Genomic DNA, 18,418 nt, shown 5'->3' on the forward strand with positions numbered 1-18,418 from the left:
AATACAGGTCAGATATCCCTTCTAGCCAGTAAGGACCATTAAACCATTTCAGTCACTTCAGCCCACAGTCAGTAAAGTGTTCAAGTAATTCTGCCTAAGTTGAAAAAATAAGGGCTTTTTGTACCCAAAAAAAGTACATCCCAAAGTCCAAAAAAAAGGTATAATTTCAGCAATCAGGACAAGACTTAGCTTGACTGAATAGATTGGTCAAAACTAAAGAAAAGAAAAGTAGGTACTCTCAAATTAAATGTAATACATTACAAACCAAACTCTCTGGGACTTTTCAGTAAGCTGAAAGGACTTAAGATTGTTACTTTTAATTTTTTTTTTTTTAAAGATTTTATTTATTTATTTGAGAGAGACAGTGAGAGAGAGCATGAGTGAGGAGAAGGTCAGAGAGCGAAGCAGACTCCCCATGGAGCTGGGAGCCTGATGTGGGACTCGATCCCGGGAACTCCAGGATCACGCCCTGAGCCGAAGGCAGTCGTCCAACCAACTGCGCCACCCAGGCGTCCCTACTTTTAATTTTCTAAGTACAGAAAATATTAGAATCTGATTTCCTTATATCATTCCATTGACCCGAACTATTACAATACTCCAACTGAACTCTTGAAAACCTCACCTTGCTTAAAGGTGGTGAATCAAAGCAATCGAAACTGCAGGGGGCAGTACAAACATGACTTCCAACATAATTCTTAAGATTTAGGAAAATTCTTCCAGTGACCTTAGCCTTTAAACTACTAAGATACCTCAAAGATTCCACATCAAAATGATTCTTAAAGACAATTAATTGAAATTCTTCTCCAAATTTAACAGTGGGGTTGGGGGAAGAGAAATATACTAAACTCACTCCTGTGCTCCCATCATCCGTGTAACACAGCCCAGTCAAAAATAATAAAACAAGTTTGTTTAAAAAAGAACTCCCTATCCACGCTCTTAAAAAACAGAGGTCATCACTCAAAACTATAGAGCTCACTTATTCATGATTAACTTACTATTCCAGAATGTATTTTTAATCACTTTTAAGCATAAACAGGTAAATTCTTTAAAAGTATGATTGATTCATCATGGAGAAAAGTGTAATAAAATATTCAACATGATATAAAGTATGACTTGAGAAAATTAAAGTTATTCTAAGATGAAAAGAAAAGTAAAACTTAATTTAGTCAATTTTGTATTCACAGTTGCCATTACAGTATTATCTCCCAGCTACTCATGAACTTCTTTTTCTTTCCCTGGACCCACACTGACTCCATCTATGCACCACTGATAATGATAATCTCAGGACATTCTCTTACACACAAAGGAGAGTGATTTGCAATCAACAACTGAATTAAGTTAGATGAAGCTTTCTCTGTGTTTTGAGTAAAGGTAAGATCCCATGGTAAGTATATCAATCTTCTTTCTTAGAGCACTTTTCTCCTTTCATCCACAATATATAGTTGACCTTTTCTTGACATTGTAAAAACATTTCATTGATAGTCACCATAAATATTCACCTCATATATATCATTTCCAAAGCACTTCATAATAGTAATAATTACTAACTTCTCAGGGCTTGTCATATGTTAAACTCAATCTTTAGAACTCTATGAAATAGGAATTACCCCCATATAATAAATGGAAAAACTGACTCAAGGAGAATCTGTGAGGTGCCCCGGGCTAAGGGCTGGTAGAGCTAGTATAATATGCATCAGTCACAAACAGGAAGGGACTACATATCCCAAGTCAGATGTCTCAGGAACCAAACTACAAAAGAACTTGTACCCATCATAGATGTTCACCTTCCTCGGCTATAGTTGGACCCATCTGAAGGCATTAACAGGAGAGATTAAAATCTACAAAGCATGATCAAAAGTGTAGCTCCACAACTAAGCAGGGGAATATATAGAAAACATGGCCAGGATGTCTCATAAACTCCTGGGCAATTTTCACAGAGAAAAGAAAGGCCTGACATGACTGGGTAGGTGCTCTGATATGAGAACCTAAACAAAAGGGCCACAATCCAGTCAACTTGGGAAGACCCACTCCATCTACCTCTTATCTCAAACTCATCACTGTTTTATTTTCATATCTTGATTTCCCAAGCAGTCTTCTCAACTAGAAAACTATTTGTTCACTATAATCCTCTATACAGACTAACACAATCTATCTTCTTTAAGTCTGAGCAACAAAGGCAGTTTTCTGAAGGCCTCAATATCTCCAGGACAAATTTATCCTCAAAGTTCCAGTCCCTCCCTATACAGTATAAAAGTACAGTGACCTTGAAAGCCTCCCCACCGAATTTCTCCATGTCTTCAGTTAACCAGAAACCAACTTAATCACACTGGACAAGACACATTTCATATAGCATGGCTTCAGGATACAAATCTAACTGTTAGATTTATGAGGAAACTTCCCCTTCTATTTTAGACACTTCTAAACAGCTGTAATTTTTTTGTTTCCTGAATAAGAAAACGTGTAATACTTTCGGGGAAGGGGAATTAACTTCAGGAATCTTCCTACTGAACATAACAAGAAAATTTAAGTATCTAAACACCAATCACTTTGGTATTCATGAAGCTCACAAAAAAAGGATGGGGAGATGTCCCCAGTGAAAACAAAACCTAACCCTCTGTCACAGGTTTCTTCATAACTTTATTAATACAGTTGGGAAACACTAGTCATATAATTAATAGTTAACTAACTCAACATTTTCACGTCACTGAAGCATAATGAACATAAACTCACAAATATTTTAAATAAAACACAGAGAAGAAATACCTCAAGTTCCACCAGAGCAGCAGTCACTGCATCTGTCGCAAGAGCACCAGCCTGTAGCTTTTCGATTGCCTATGAAACCAAGGGGAGAGATTATTCATTGTAAAACCACAACTCCCCAAACACCAGAAACTATCCAAAACCTTAAAGAAGTGTAGCAGACATTTAGAGTTAATAAAAATTGATCACTAGTTCCATTCCATACTTCAAGGCATAACCTATTTAGATTTACAACAAGCACGGGCTTTTTTCAAGATACTTCATGATACAGTTCACTTAACCCTCAAATTAAGACAATGAATAAAAATTTAGCCACTAAACGCAAAGTGCAGGCAATTTAATAAATGAATGGGTCTCATTCATCACATGGCAATTCAGAAACAGCCACAGACATTTAGTTTGGTTTAAATATCCTGATAATTCAAAGGAGGATGCTTGTTGTGGTAAGCACCAGCTGCTGTATGTAAGTGATGAATCACTAAATTCTACACCTGAAACTAATATTGCACTGTATGTTAACTGGAATTTAAATGACTATTTGGAAAAAGAAAAAATAGATATCCTCATAATTCATATTTTATATACATAATTGAATATCAGACTAAGCTAATAACATCCTCTACTGCTATACACTCCACACCCCTAACTATAAAAAACAATGACTCTCAGTCACAGAAATACTTCAGAATCTTTAGATGGACACATACATGTGACAAAATATTTTTGGTCCTACAGTGGTTCCCACTTATCCCATTTCAGTTACACCCAGTCAACTGCGGTCCAGAAGGAAATGATCCTCTTTCTGACATAATATCAGGTTAAGAGTAGCCTCGTACTATGCCCCAATGCCTAAGTCATTCACTCACTTCATCCCATCATGGAGGCATTTTATCATCTCACATCATCCCAAGAAGAAGAAGTGAGTACTGTATAGTTAGATATTTTCACAGAGAAAGAAACCACATTCACACAACCTTTATACACACACAGTGTAACTGTTCTATTTTATTATTACTGTTTTTAATCTCTTACTGTGCCTAATTTATAAAGTAGACTTTATCAAAGGTATGTATATATAGGAAGGGTACATATATGGTTCAGTACATATGCAGTTTCAGGCATTCACTGGGGGTCTTGAAACATATCCTCCTTGGAAAAGGGAAGATTACTGTATAATATATTGAGATTTAAAAAATCATGTTCTTTTGTAATATAAACTATAGAGAGTAAAGGCCCACAAAATCACCTTACTTCTAGAGTATAAAGGAAAAGAGAAAGAAGGAAAACTAATCTCTAAATAAACGATTAAAGCTCCAATTTAGTCAACAGAGAAAATGCTCAAAAGCTAAGAGTTATATTTCTCATTAAACTTTTAAGAAGTTCATTCACTGTGTAAATTGAGGAGGCTGAGTATTCATTCCACATGTATTAGGATTCTAAGACTATAGTTGTATAAAACTTACTTTTTTCAGATGATGTAAACATCTTAAACTTTGAAAATTAAGATTAAAAAATATGAAATAGTTTAGAGAACTTTTAGCTTTATTATAAATTTCAGAAAAACAATAAAATCCCCATAACAAAATATTCTTATTTATTTATGTGATTTCACTCGTAAGAAAAAGCTTGGATCTCTAATAAAGCATAATCTTTCTTTCAAATAATATTTAATTATAAATGAAGAGCTGGAAGAGACCCATATTTACTCGATATACTAGCCACTAAAGTTATATTTGCATAAAAAGTAATGGAAGCTTTGCCAATAAGAGTATACAGTCAAGATCAAAATAAAAACAAACAATACTTCTTCTGAATCCATTCCTGCCTCCACATTTAAGTATTCAACAATTTAGCAAAACCTCAAAGCCAAAGAGAAAAAAAGCACAACTGAGAACAAGAGCAAAGCTAAACTCAGGAATGACAATGAATTTGCTACGATACAAATGACATAATGAAAAACAGAAGGAAAAAGCACAGGATAATCTCCCTAAGAAAAGCATCCATTTTAGTTTTTTATTATTTATTTTCTTCTCTTCACAGAAAGACACATCAGCTGTCTTTGAACTGTTTTCCCTACTCCTTCAATGGAGCTCAATGCCTTTGCAAAGATTAAAAGATATATAATTACATGCCCACAATTCCAAAAATACAGACTTTAAGCAGGGAAATGAAGGGAGACATCTAAGTATCATTTGGAGAATAAAAAACACAAAACAAAACAAAAAAGACACTCCACAAATATGAGCAAAATAAGCTCATGGTCAAAACTAAAGACCATCTTAGAAGTCAAACCTTAACATTTTGAATTTCAAGGTAAAGCTGTTTGTTGGTAGGGGCGCCTGGGTGGCTCAGTGGGTTATGCCTCTGCCTTTGGTTCAGGTCACGATCTCAGGGTCCTGAGATGGAACCCCACATTGGATTCTCTGCTAAGCAGGGAGTCTACTTCTCCCTCTCTCTCTGCCTGCCTCTCTGCCTACTTGTGATCTCTCTCTCTCCGTCAAATAAATAAATAAAATCTTTTAAAAGAAAAAAAAAAAAAAAAGGCTGCTTGCTGGCCAAAACTGAAATGTTTCCATCAGACACACTCTGTTCATACCTTCTGACAAGCTCGTTTGCATACATGTTTATATTCCTTGGCTTTGGATTCAGAATGATAACCTGCACCTACAGTAGGGAAAAAAACAACCAGTTGTTAGTTATCATCAAAATATTAGAGATTTTACTTATATAAATAGTTCATACAAACTGATGCTCTCCTGGTGAAATAAAGCTATTGTCCTAGATGCACGGAGTTTTCAAACTCTAATAGATTCCTTCTGCACATAAGCCTTTTTAATGCCATGTCTTACCTCCTTTTTCAAAGGCTATTTTCCTGCCAGAGATACTAGAAATAGCTCGTATTCCCAAACAGCCTCCACCAAGACCATCTTTCAAAAACCTTTCTCCAAAGCCAGGAGATTTTTTGGTGTAGGGTTGATAACCTAGGAGGTGTCAGGAACAGAGTTCCTTCAAGTTCCTTTCTGTTGACCTTTAGAAAGTGCCTGCCATTTGGCAAAGTACTGTTCAGAATTCTGAATTCTTAAGAGTAACTTCGAAAAACTAGGTAGTGTCTAAATAACATTTGAGGTTGAGGAGTATTACATCCCACCTCTCCACAACTACCAAATACCACCATTCCCATGCACACTTTTTACATCCTCTCACTGTGGGAATATAGCGCACCGTGTCTCTGAAACCTCGGTGAGAGCATATTTCAGTCAGCCTATTAGAAATCCCGGTGATCCCCATCTCTTAAACACCCAACAACTGCCTCAAGAGACTCGCTCTGAAATTTGTTTCCCTGAGAGTTTTAATACTTGCTTACTTAGAGATTTGAGAATAATCTAAATAAGAAAGAAACCAAGAGCCCTTAAAGGGCCCTTAAATTGGGGCGCCTGGGTGGCTCCGTGGGTTAAGCCGCTGCCTTCGGCTCAGGTCATGATCTCAGGGTCCTGGGATCAAGTACCGCATCGGGCTCTCTGCTCAGCGGGGAGCCTGCTTCCTCCTCTCTCTCTGCCTGCCTCTCTGCCTACTTGTGATCTCTCTCTGTCAAATAAATAAATAAAATCTTAAAAAAAAAAAAAAAAAAAGGGCCCTTAAATTCTGTTGATGGTTAGGCTTCTAAACAAAGTTCTTTAACAGAGCTCTGAATGCCCCCCCTCACCTAAACACCAAGGCCCCACGGGGGTCCAACAGAAGGAAGGTTAAGAACTGCGTTTCTAAGCCTCAAGGCTCCTCAAGTGGGTCTACAGACTCAGACATAAACTTACCCCACCCTTCCTCAGACCAGAGAAAGAAATGGCTCGTGAATATATCAGTCAGGGACCCAGGAGAACAGAAAAAATGCCAAACCAACAGGAACCCCTTATTCTAATCCTATTTCTCAGAACTCTGAAACCTCAGAGAGCCTGCACCAATATTTAACAGGCCTCTCTTCGTGGTCTTCTAACATGTCTGTCATCTTAGATCTGGGGGCCCAATCTTTCAGCAATATATCCCAAATCATGGAACACTACTACTAAGTAGGTAACTTTAGAGGATGGTTGACAGTTTTAATAGGATTTAACATACAAATGCTTCGTTTTGAATAAGGAAAAGTCTCAGCACGGCTACAGTACATCTTTCATATCTGGTTAGCACTTTGTAGTTTCTCTATCTATCTATCTAAAGGGAAGAAAGCCTCAGGATCTAAGCCACTGACATATGACAGGATTCAGCTAAAATTTAATCACACTGTTTTGCTTGCACTATTTTAAAAAGTTATTTTCTCCTCATGCAAGTGACACTGACATTTCATTTAAGTAAAGACAAGTTTCATCTTTCAAGTTTTAACTTAAGTGTTCAGCTTTTAAATATGAGATAAACAGTATAAGTAGTATATAGATCTAGGAAAAGTCAAGAAATCTTAAAATCAAATGACTGACATTTGGGCAAGTCTCCCCTAGTTTAAGAAAAAAAAAAAAAGCATTAAAATCTCTACAGTGGATGAGGAACTGAAATTTTGTACCTTAAATGTGTAAGACATATTTCTACATAATCAGTCTATCTGACCTTCTATTAACTTAGGAGAGGGTGACCTTAATCCACGTATTTTCCTGCCATAACCCAGATTTCCTCCTATTATTGCTGGCACCCAGCACCAACTTCATCTAGGAGCCATTCCCATTTAGTGAGTGTCTGAAAGAAGAGGGATACCACCATGATAGTCATAGAAAGCAATGCTTTCCAACTAATCAAAAGTTCTAGGGGCGCCTGGGTGGCTCAGTGGTTTAAGCCTCTGCCTTCAGCTCAGGTCATGATCTCAGGGTCCTGGGATCGAGCCCCACATCGGGCTCTCTGCTTAGCAGGGAGCCTGCTTCCCCCTCTCTCTCTGCCTGCCTCTCTCTCTGTCTATCAAATAAATAAATAAATAAAACTTAAAAAAAAAAAAAAGTTCTATGTTGCTGCATGTTACAAATTTCAAACCTTTCTTGTACATTTGTCACATACTCATTCTGAATGAAATAACTCACTGGGTACCATTAAAGATGCACCAACATGGTGTAGTAGAAGGCAGGGTTCTGCTTCCAAGTCTACTTCTAACTGGGTTATTTCTAAAATGTACCTCATTTCTTTGTAAAATCTTTTGAAATAAAAGCAAATTGAACCTGGGTTTTCTGATTCTCCTGGAATAGGTACAGTAAGACTTCCAAAGTCATCTAGTCCATATACAGCCAAAGCTTAATGACCAGGCATGACACCAACTCTACTCCTTACCCCATATCAAAGTTAATCTTGATTCCACTCTGCCTGACTATCTGAGGAAAGTTAAAAGGAGATCTAGCCATTCCTTCTCTCTTCACAGAAGTCATGAATTGTAAGTAAATGCAAGGGGGAAAAAAAAGACTTAAGGAAAAAAAAAAAAAAGTCTGCTGGGCAGACCTGAGCAGAGATGCACTACTCTGAAACCCAAACCCCCCCCCCTTTTTTTAAAGATTTTTGTTTATTTATTTGACAGAGAGAGAGATCACAAGTAGGCAGAGAGGCAGGCAGAGAGAGAGGGGGAAGCAGGCTCCCTGTTGAGCAGAGAGCCTGATGCGGGGCTCGATCCCAGGAGCCTGAGATCATGACCTGAGCCGAAGGCAGAGGCTTAACCCACTGAGCCACCCAGGTGCCCCTGAAACCCAAGTCTTCAAATGATTGGAGACCCAGGGATTGAAGTTCACTGCATCTGTCCTCCAGGTCCTCTGTATTGTCAAAAGTGCTACACTGGCACTTTAAGGTCCACTTACAGGTCTTAACCTGGCCCTAGCACAACCTAGCCGTGTGGCCAAAGCTACTTAATCTCTCTTCCTCACTTATAACATGAAAAAGGCAAATTAGCTTTATGACTGCGTACTATTATACTCTAAAATGGCTATAGTTGGGGCGCCTGGGTGGCTCCGTCAATTAAGTATCCAACTCTTGATTTCAGATGTGGTCATGACTTGGGATCATGGGATAGAGCCCTGCACTGGGCTCCTGCTCGGCATGGAGTCTGCTTGAGATACAGTCTCCCCACTCACCTCCTCTTCTGCTCTTCCCCCACACAAGTGCTCTGTCTCTCTCTTAAATAAATAAATAAAATCTTTTTTAAATAAATAGCCATAGTCAAATATGCGGTCAATAAAATTTTTCAGCAGCATCATTTTTAAATACACAAACCAGAGTTTAAGAAATTACTTTGCCTGATTTTAATACTACCTAATTATATCTATTATATGGGGTAAAAGTAAATAATGGGGTAGAGAAGTGAAGAAAACATAGGAAGAGCTATAATTATAAGATCTTTCAAGCAGGAAGCAGGAGAGACCTATATTGCAGTCAATCCCTTTGGTTCCAACTCCTCTCTGGCAGTTTGCCTCCTACAGATGTGAAATTCAGTTCAGTATACTTCAAGGTAAGGGGCAAAAAAATCAACTTTTTTTCATCTTCCAACTCGCCCACTTAGAGCTTACCTGCGTGTACCAACACAAAGCCCCCTCGCTTCTCCTTATGGGACTGCTTTGTTTCCAACTCTTTGACTGTTATTTTAACAGTCGAAATCTGAGATGATCTGGAAGGCACCCCTTCTCCAGAACTCATCCCCTTCTCCATGGTCATTCTCTGAGATTACCATCTTCTATTGGGAAAAGTACATACTTCCATCCAAAAGTAATTGCAGGAGAGGAATTACCCTAAAGAAAAACAGGCAAAGATGGTATACATTTCTTTCACTAACATACACATAAATTATACAAATTTGTATAAAGATAACATTCCAAAAACCTAATTTTAAAGTTACTTAACTGGGTAATACAAAGAATATGAAAAAGTTAGGATTTAAATCTGTCCACAAACAATACTTACTTAAAATCATATAAACAAAAGAACTGTTGTAAAAAGACTTCGTATGCAGTCCAGAGGAATTTTATCTTTCATTGTATTTACACTGAAGAAAACCTCAAAATAACTTAAATATCACTTTCTACTTCCTTCGATCCAAATGTTAATAATCTTTGGGACATTCTAGAGTCACTAGTGATGCTAATTAACACCACCAAGGCTCGATATAAAGTCTATATTACAGCTAACTTTTTCTTCCCCAGCTTTACTATGACATAACATATAAAATTGTATAATTTTAAGGTGTACAAAACAATTTGACACACACACATACTGTGAAATGATTACCACAATAAGAAACCTAGTTTCACACTGTTAGATAAACTCTATACCCTATTCTAAACTGAAAAGTAGGGAGTCTTTCTTTGCCAATATAAAACATAAATAGTAGCATAAAAAGTGACTTAGTTGCCTAATCCAAAAAAATTGTGTTACTCAAAGTGTGGTCTGCAGATCAGGGTTTGCTACCAGTCTGTAAGAGACTTATTTTATTCATATATTAATTGGTTTATATACACATTTTCAACAATGTGTACACTTTTTATATTTTTTCCTTCTTGTTTATATTTTTGAAGCAATATTATCTATTAAATATAATAAAATTGAGCTTTTATTTTTATATTTTTTATTCTTTTCTATTTAACTTCAATTAATTAACATATAATATATTATTTGTTTCAGGGGTACAGGTTGTGATTCATCAGTCTTACACAATACCCAGTGCTCATTACAATACAAACCCTTTCCAGTGTCCATCACCCCTTTATCCCACCCCACACCCCCACACCGCTCCAGCAACACTCAGTTTGTTTCCTAAGATTAAGAGTCTCTTATGGTTTGTCTCCCTCTCTTGATTTCTCATTTCATTTTTTTCCTCTCTTCCCCTATGATCCTCTGCCTTGCTTCTTAAATTCCACATATCAGTGAGATCATATAATAATTTTCTTTGACTCACTTATTTTGCTTAGCATAATACCCTCTAATTCCATCATCATCATTGCAAATGGTAAGAGTTCAAATTTTGATGGCTGCATAATATTCCATTATTTTTTTATCTTTCATTCACGGTTCTATATTTCAGTTTTGTTTGGGGCTTGGCTTTTTTTTTGGTTTTAGTTTTTGTTCTTTTACATTTTGTAAAAAATAGTCAACAATGGACTAAAAATTTTTTAAAGCTGGTCTTTTACACCAGAGATGGTCTGAGAAGCACTGAAATACGGCATTTCAATTAGAAAGGAAGCAACTTCTACTCTAACATTAGCTTTCATTTAACTCTAAACCCATTAATGGTCTGACTGGCCTAATAAATAAAGAATTCCAACAAATGACTAAAACAAGGCAACAAAGGGCAAATAGGCAAATCCCAGTTAACAGAAAAATTGTAGAACAGTGTAAATAGATCAAAAGATGCTAAATCTCACTCAAAAGAGAGATACAAAATAAAACTACATCCAAATGCCATTTTTAACCTGGGATGACCAACATCAAAATGATATCAGGTTTTGAGGTTACTGAGAAACAAGAATTCTCACACAACTGCTAGTGGCAGCATAAGATGACAAAACTCAACAAGAGCATTCTGGCAAAATCAATCAAAATTACAAATGCACTCTGAAAGATATGAACCAACAATATGTCTTGATGTAAGTAGTTAAAATAAAAGCAGCCACTGGAAAAAAAAATGACAATATTCTTGATATACAATACAGATTGACTAATCTTACAGATAGTTTTGGTAAGTAAAAAAGGCACAGTACAGAAATATATGCAATGCCATATTTTGAGGGAGGGGAGAAAAAAACAATACAGCTAAGTATACATGCAAAGCACATATCTGGAAAAATATGCCCCAAAATATAGTATAATAGTGGTCACCCAAAGAAGATTTGAATGATGGATGGACAAAGGTGGAATGGAAATTTTATTGTTCAGAGTTTATACCTTTCAATATTGAAAAATCTGAACATACGACTTTCCAAAAAAAAAAACACTTTTTTATTCATTTATTTATTTATGGAAACATGAAGTAACTAGCTAAATCCCAAGTTCCAAAATAGAGTAAGCCTATGAGACCTCATCTGAAAACTTCACTAAGAGGGCAAATACCATATGCTGAGGGTTCTCAACATGCATCCCACCTAGGACGGGAATGGACAAAAACATGGCCAACCAACAATACTGGCCCCAAAAGTTTTTGTTTTGTTTTGTTTTTCTGTTTTTGCTTTGTTTTGTTTTTCTGTTTTTGCTTTTGTTTTTCTGGATCTTGAACTTCTGAGGCCATGCAAATTACAGGTAATTCAAATTATAGTATTTGATCTCTAGAGTTCAGACTAAGGAGTAAAAAATAAATCATTATTGTAGATTAACATCAAATATTCCTGGGATTATTTTTTATCACATTTGTATTCATTTCATTATTACAAATCATTATTTGAAATTGATGAAGCATATTTACATCAACATACTGATCTGCAAGAAAAATGCCTAACATTTTAGCTAAGCTTTGAAGTAACATTCAACACACAAAAATTTCCAGTGAAAGGAAATGTATAAGCATGTTACAGTTTTTACACAACAGAAAACAACTGTACAGCTCATTTTTTATAATGCCTTTATTTCTGAATATGCTTGAAAATGGACATTTTGCAATTTCCCACTAGTGACGATATTAAAATTCATTTTATTGTTTCTAAAACACTGACAACTTGTCCATCCTCTGCAATAGTCGCAACAAAAAGTTAACAAAAAGTTAGCATATGACCCAGTACTTTCACTCACAGGTATATACCAAAGAGAACAGAAAACACATCCACAAAAAAATTACACATGGATATTTATGGCAGAATTATTTCTAATAGTCAAAAAGTGCTAAGAACTCAAATGTCCATGAACTGATAATGGTTAAACAAAATGTGGTACATTCATACAATGGAACATTAACCAGCCATAAAAAAATAACTAAGTACTGATACATACTATGGCATGAATGAACCCTGAAAACAGTGAAAGAAGTCAGACATAAAAGGCCACATACTGCATGTTTCCAATTATGTGAAATGTTCGGAGTACGCAAATCTAAAGAGACAGATGTAGATTAATTGTTGCCTTGGCCTGGGAAGCTAAAGGGGAATTGAAGAGTGGTTGCTAATGTGGGCAGGCTTTCTTTTGGTGGCAATAAAAATATTCTAAAATTGATTGTGGTGATGGTTGCACAATTCTGAATATACTAAATACCACTGAGTTGTACGCTTTAAAAGTGCATAAATTATATGATAAATGAATTCTATCTTAATAAAGCTGTTTGGATTGAGAGGCGGGACAGGTCGGGGCGGGGATGGCTAGGAAAGAAAAAAATGAAACAAGATGGGATCCAGAGGGAGACAAACCATAAGAGACTCTTAATCTCACAAAACAAATTGAGGGTTGCTGGGGGGTGGGGGGTAGTGATAGCGTGGCTGGGTGATGGACATTGGGGAGGGTATGTGCTATCGTAAGTACTGTGAAATGTATAAGCTTGATGATTCACAGACCTGTACCCCTGGAGCAAATAATATATTATATGTTAATAAAAATAATTTAAAAATAAATTAAAAGACCAATAAATAAATAAATAAAGTTGTTTGGGAAAAACAAGTTTCCTGATTCCCATAAACTATATCTTTTCCCATAAATGTATCTTTTCCAAGTTACCAAACCTAATGACCTTTTCTTACTCTGATGCCTGCAACCTTTTTTCTTTACATCCCCTGCTCTTCTTGGCAAGCATGCCAATCTACCATCCTAGCTGTTCATGACCCCCCTGACCCTTCCCAAGCTTGTCCTCTGACATGACTCCCTGTCCACAGGTCTATTCTCAAATGTCTCCTTCAGCAATTTCATCCACTGCCAACCTTTCAAAAGAATCCTCTCAGTAAATCAGGTATTTGTAACTCTTTATCTTCTGCTTCTTGAGCTCTAGCCACAAGTCTCCTGGATAGCTTAGTTCAACCTGGATCCTCTTCACTCTTAACCTACCCAAAACAATCTCATTTTTCCACAAAAATCTAGTTATTTCCATATCACGCCTTATTTTTAATAGCACTAATCCTTTTCTAACTTACCTTTAAGTCATCCTGGACTGCACCCACTTTCCAAATCTTCTAAATTTCTCCCTCAAGCATTTAACCTCCTTTCCCCTCCTGCCTCCACCTTTGTTCAGTTCACATACCTCTTAGCATAAATGTTACAAAAGCACTTTAACTTTTCTCCCCAAATCCAGACTATCATAAAACAACCAACTACAAAAGGCTGCCAAAATAAATCTCATAAAGGACAACTCCAATCAAAATGAACGGCATGCCAAAAGACATAAGCAGACAATATACACAAGAGGAAATATACTAGATATCCAATATTAAGGAAAGAATATTCAGAGAAATAGAAAAAAAATGGAATCTTCCTAACTAGCACTGTACTGCCACCATAAACTGAGGTAAGTAACCATTTTGAAAAGGAATTTATCAGGAAGTATCAAAAGCCTTAAAATGTATAACTTTGTATATACTACCTTTCCAGAGATACTCTATATATAAACTAGTCTATTAAAACAGAAGTAACAATACTACCATGGATACCTCCAAGGAGAACTGGGAGACTGAAGGGCAAAATGAAAAGGAAACTTGATTTTCTCCTAATAGCCTTTTGCATTTGATGTTTTTGTTTTGTTTTGTTTTGTTTTTTAGATTTTATTTATTTGACAGAGAGCGAGAGATCACAAGTAGGCAGAGAGGCAGGCAGAGAGAGAGAGTGGAGGAAGCAGATTCCCTGCTGAGCAAAGAGCCTGATGCGGGGCTCGATCCCAGGACCCTGGGATCATGACCTGAGCCGAAGGCAGAGGCTTTAACCTACTGAGCCACCCAGGCGCCCCTGTTTTGCTTTGGTTTTTTTTTTTAAACCAGGTACTATCTACTAAAAATATTTAAATTAGCCATCTCTGAAACTAAGATGAACCCAAATTAACCTGTTTATCAAGGTCAGAAGAGAAACTCAGAATAAAACATCATTTTTGCTCCCAGGGACTTTGAAGGCACTGATTTTAAGGTCTAAATCTTGACCCCAGTTCTCTCAAAGACTTTTATTTTCCTACTGCATGTGATGACACTTTTTTGTTCTTTATGCCATTTAAAAAACTATGACATGTCCTGTTTGCCCCAGTGTTGAATTTTTCCCTCTAGATTTACTTAGTCTCTTAGAAGCAGTCGAAAGAATAAGTCAGGGAATCTAACCATCTTACAGCAAAAGGCTTTTATAGAAATCCAGCCCTTAAGCTATAGCAACTGATTAATAAAGAAGCATTCTGCTGCTCTTAACATCTTGACATTGAAGGTTTAATGCCTCATTCAATGAGCTCCAAAACACACTCATTTCATCTTTGACCCAGTAATTTCACTTTTGAGAACACTTTCTACCAAAATAACTTCAAAAACAGAAAAGGCTTTATGCCCGTTATGCTGTGTTTAACACAGGATAATTTAAAAAAAAACAAAAATCTGGAAGTGACCCAAATGTCCAACATAGAGAAATGGTTAAAAAAATGATAATCTATATTATTTATGGTCAATTGTTTTTCAACAAGGGTGCCAAGATCATTAAATAAGGAAAGGATGGGGCGCCAGGGTGGCTCCGTCAGTTAAGCATCCGACTCTTGATTTTGGCTCAGGTTAAGATCTCAGAGTCATAAGATGGAAATGCACGTTGGGATCTGTGCTGGGTATGGAGCCTGTTTAAGATTCTCTCTCTCCCTTTCCCTCTGCCCCCTTTAAAAAAATTTAAATAGGGAAAGGATAGTCTTTTCAAAAAATGGTGCTGGAAAAACCAGATAGGCACATACAAGGAATGAACCTGGATTCCTACCTATGCTACCTACCTATTCCTTGATCCACACAGACCAAGAATTAAATGTAAGAACTAAAACTGTAAAACTCTTAGGAGAAGACACAGTAGTAAATCTTCAAAATCTTGAATTTGGCAATGGTTTTAGACATGACACCAAAAGCACAACCAACCAAAGAAAATATAGATAAATTAGAATTCACCAAAAGTTTAAATGTTTGGGGCACCTGGATGGCTCAGTCATCAAGCACCTGCCTTTGGCTCAGGTCATGATCCCAGGACTGCATTGGACACTCTGCTCAGCAGGAAGCCTGCTTCTCCCTCCCCACTCCCTCTGCTTGTGTCCCTCTCTCACTCTCTGTCAAATAAATAAATAAAATCTTTTAAAAAAAAAACTTCTATTAAAAAAAAGAACTCATACAACTTCAAAATTTTTTAAAATTCAATATAAAAATGAGCATAGGAATTGGACATACATTTCTCCAAAGATACACAAAGGGCTGATAAGCATAGGAAAAGATGCTCAACATTACCATCCTTCAGGGAAATGGAAATCAAAGCCACAGTGAGGTACCAACATCATAGGTATATCTCAAAAACAAATATTATATTATCCTTGTTAAAACAAGGATATGGAGAAATCAGAACTCCCATATCCTGCTGGTGCAGACCACTTTCAAAAACATTGGGCAGTTCCTCAAAAAGCTAAACAGAATTACCATTTGACCCAGTAATTCCACTCCTAGATATATATCTAAGAGAAATGTAAACATATATCCACACAAAAACCTGTACATGGATCTTTACAGAATTATTCACAATAGTCAAAAAGAGGAAGCAACTAAACTGTCCATTAACTAGTGATGGATAAACAAAATGTGATGTGTGTGTGTATGTGTGTGTGTGTGTGTGTGTGTGTGTGATGGAATATTATTCAGCCATAAAAAGGAATGGAATATTGCTACAAAACACAACATGGATGAACCTTAAAAATATTATGCTAAGTAAAAAAAGGAAGCCACAAAAGGCCACATGTTCTATAATTCCATTTACCAGAAATGTTCCGAATAGGAAAATCTACAGACACAGAAGTAGATTAGTGGCTGCTAGGGACTGGAGGAGGAAGGAGACGGGAGAATCTAATTAGTGGTTGCCAGGGACTGGGGAAGCAAATGGGAAGTGACTGTAATGGGTAGAGTTCCTTTTGGAGATGATGAAATGTTCTGGGATTAGATAGTGGTAATAGGTGCACAACTTTATGAATATAGTAAAAACTACTAAAATTTACAATTTAAAAGGGTGGGTTTATGGTATGTGAATTGTATCTTAAAAAGAAAAGATCGATCTAGGTAGGCAATGGATGCAATGTACAACAATTATACTTTCTGGTTATAATCATATCTAAGACACGCTATGATCATAAACAGGTTAAAAATGCAATAAAAAATAGAGAGGGATCAAAATGCTGGTTTGGTGAAACTGTAGGTGATCTCTTTTTAATTATTTCTGCATTTTCCACATATTCATTAATAAGCACGTACTGCTTTTTACAAATGGGGGGAGTTTTATTTAAACAAACCAAAAAGGAAATTATTAAACTCCCGAGTGTATGAAAATTCCTTAGCTTAGTGTTCAACGATCTCAGTCACATGGTCCCGAAAATACCTTTCATTTCCCCTCCCCTACAGGGGCGAGTCAAGTTACTCCCTCCTTCCGGAAACACGATGCCCTCTATTTCCAGGGCACCTCCAGCTCCCGTTTTCCACCCTCCTCTCCAGCTGCTCCTTCTCCTTCTTCTAGGTCCTTGCCTCCTCCGCCTCCGGACCAGTAAATGCTAATGTCCTGAGAGACTCTAACCAGGCCGCTATAACACGGCTGGGCTGCTCTCGCCCCAACCCGCCACGCAGGACTAGGGCGCACACCCTCGGGTCTCTGCGAGCCTCTGCCTCGGAGAACCCCGCAGCCCGTGAGTGCAAAGTCAGTGAAGGACAGCGAGGACTGCCCGCACACAGACAGTCCCTTCCCCGGAGAAGGAAGACTGCCAGGCTAGAGCCAAGGCTGAGGAGGAGACCGGCACGGGCGCCACGCGCGACCGAGGGGTCGAGGGACGTCCCGGATCCGTTCCTTCAGCACCGCCCCAGGCAGTGGGCATTCTGCGCGCCGCCCCCTCCCGGCCCCGAAGAGGATGTCCCAGCGAGCGCGCGAGCCTGGACAGAGGCAGCGCCGCAGCGGCGGCAGCGGCGCGGACAGCGTGAGAAAGAGAGACACTCACCAGCGTCAGCTCCGAGCCCTCACAGCACCGGAAGTAGTCACCCGCCCGTTGCCAGGGTGAGGAAGCGGGACTGACATCAAGCTTTCCCATTGGGTATGCGCGTAGCACGTGGCCGGAAGCAAACGCCCACGCGGGGCTCAGACTCTGCCCACTGCTTCCGAACATTGCACCTGGCGGTTGAAGTTCCACGCCGACTTCACCTGGAGCCTCATTCTGGGCTGCGCAGGCGCCGCTGCCAGTTTATTTTAACCCAGATTCTTAATGAGCCAGTCCCCGGTTTCGATCCAAGTGGTTGGCAGACCAGCGAGGTGATAGGAAATGAAGTTAAAGTAGCCGTGATTTATTGAGATGTCACTTCAGAGCTTAAATTTCTTCAGTCCTTGCAGCATCCCTGTTACAGTAGGGAAAACTGGAGTTATGCCAGGATTCTATGTGGGAGGTGGGAACCCTCCCTGCCCTGGGGAGAATCGAAGTGTGGGTGGCCTTTCTTTTACCGTCTCGCTTCTAAGAGCAAGACCAGTAACAAAGTAATCCATTTAATGTTTCCTTGTAACTATTAACATGAGTCCATTA

At 37.9% G+C, this 18,418-nt stretch overlaps 1 protein-coding gene across 3 annotated transcripts in view; it reads right to left on the minus strand.

Annotated features, from left to right (window-relative positions):
* TASP1 (taspase 1) overlaps positions 1–17,877 on the minus strand; it is a 283,764-nt gene extending 265,887 nt beyond the window's left edge. For all 3 annotated transcript variants that reach the window (XM_044263461.1, XM_044263462.1, XM_044263464.1), the window contains exons 1-4: positions 17,846–17,877; positions 9,276–9,494; positions 5,357–5,424; positions 2,764–2,832 (exon numbers count right to left, since the gene is read on the minus strand). In XM_044263461.1, coding sequence (XP_044119396.1) covers positions 2,764–2,832; positions 5,357–5,424; positions 9,276–9,420 — 282 coding nt within the window. In that variant the 5' untranslated portion in view covers positions 9,421–9,494; positions 17,846–17,877. The remainder of the gene's footprint in view (positions 1–2,763; positions 2,833–5,356; positions 5,425–9,275; positions 9,495–17,845) is intronic.
* Positions 17,878–18,418: the final 541 nt, after the last annotated feature.

The sequence above is a fragment of the Neovison vison genome, chromosome 8 (assembly GCF_020171115.1).
Source record: "Neovison vison isolate M4711 chromosome 8, ASM_NN_V1, whole genome shotgun sequence".
In the NCBI taxonomy this organism is placed as follows: domain Eukaryota; kingdom Metazoa; phylum Chordata; class Mammalia; order Carnivora; family Mustelidae; genus Neogale; species Neogale vison.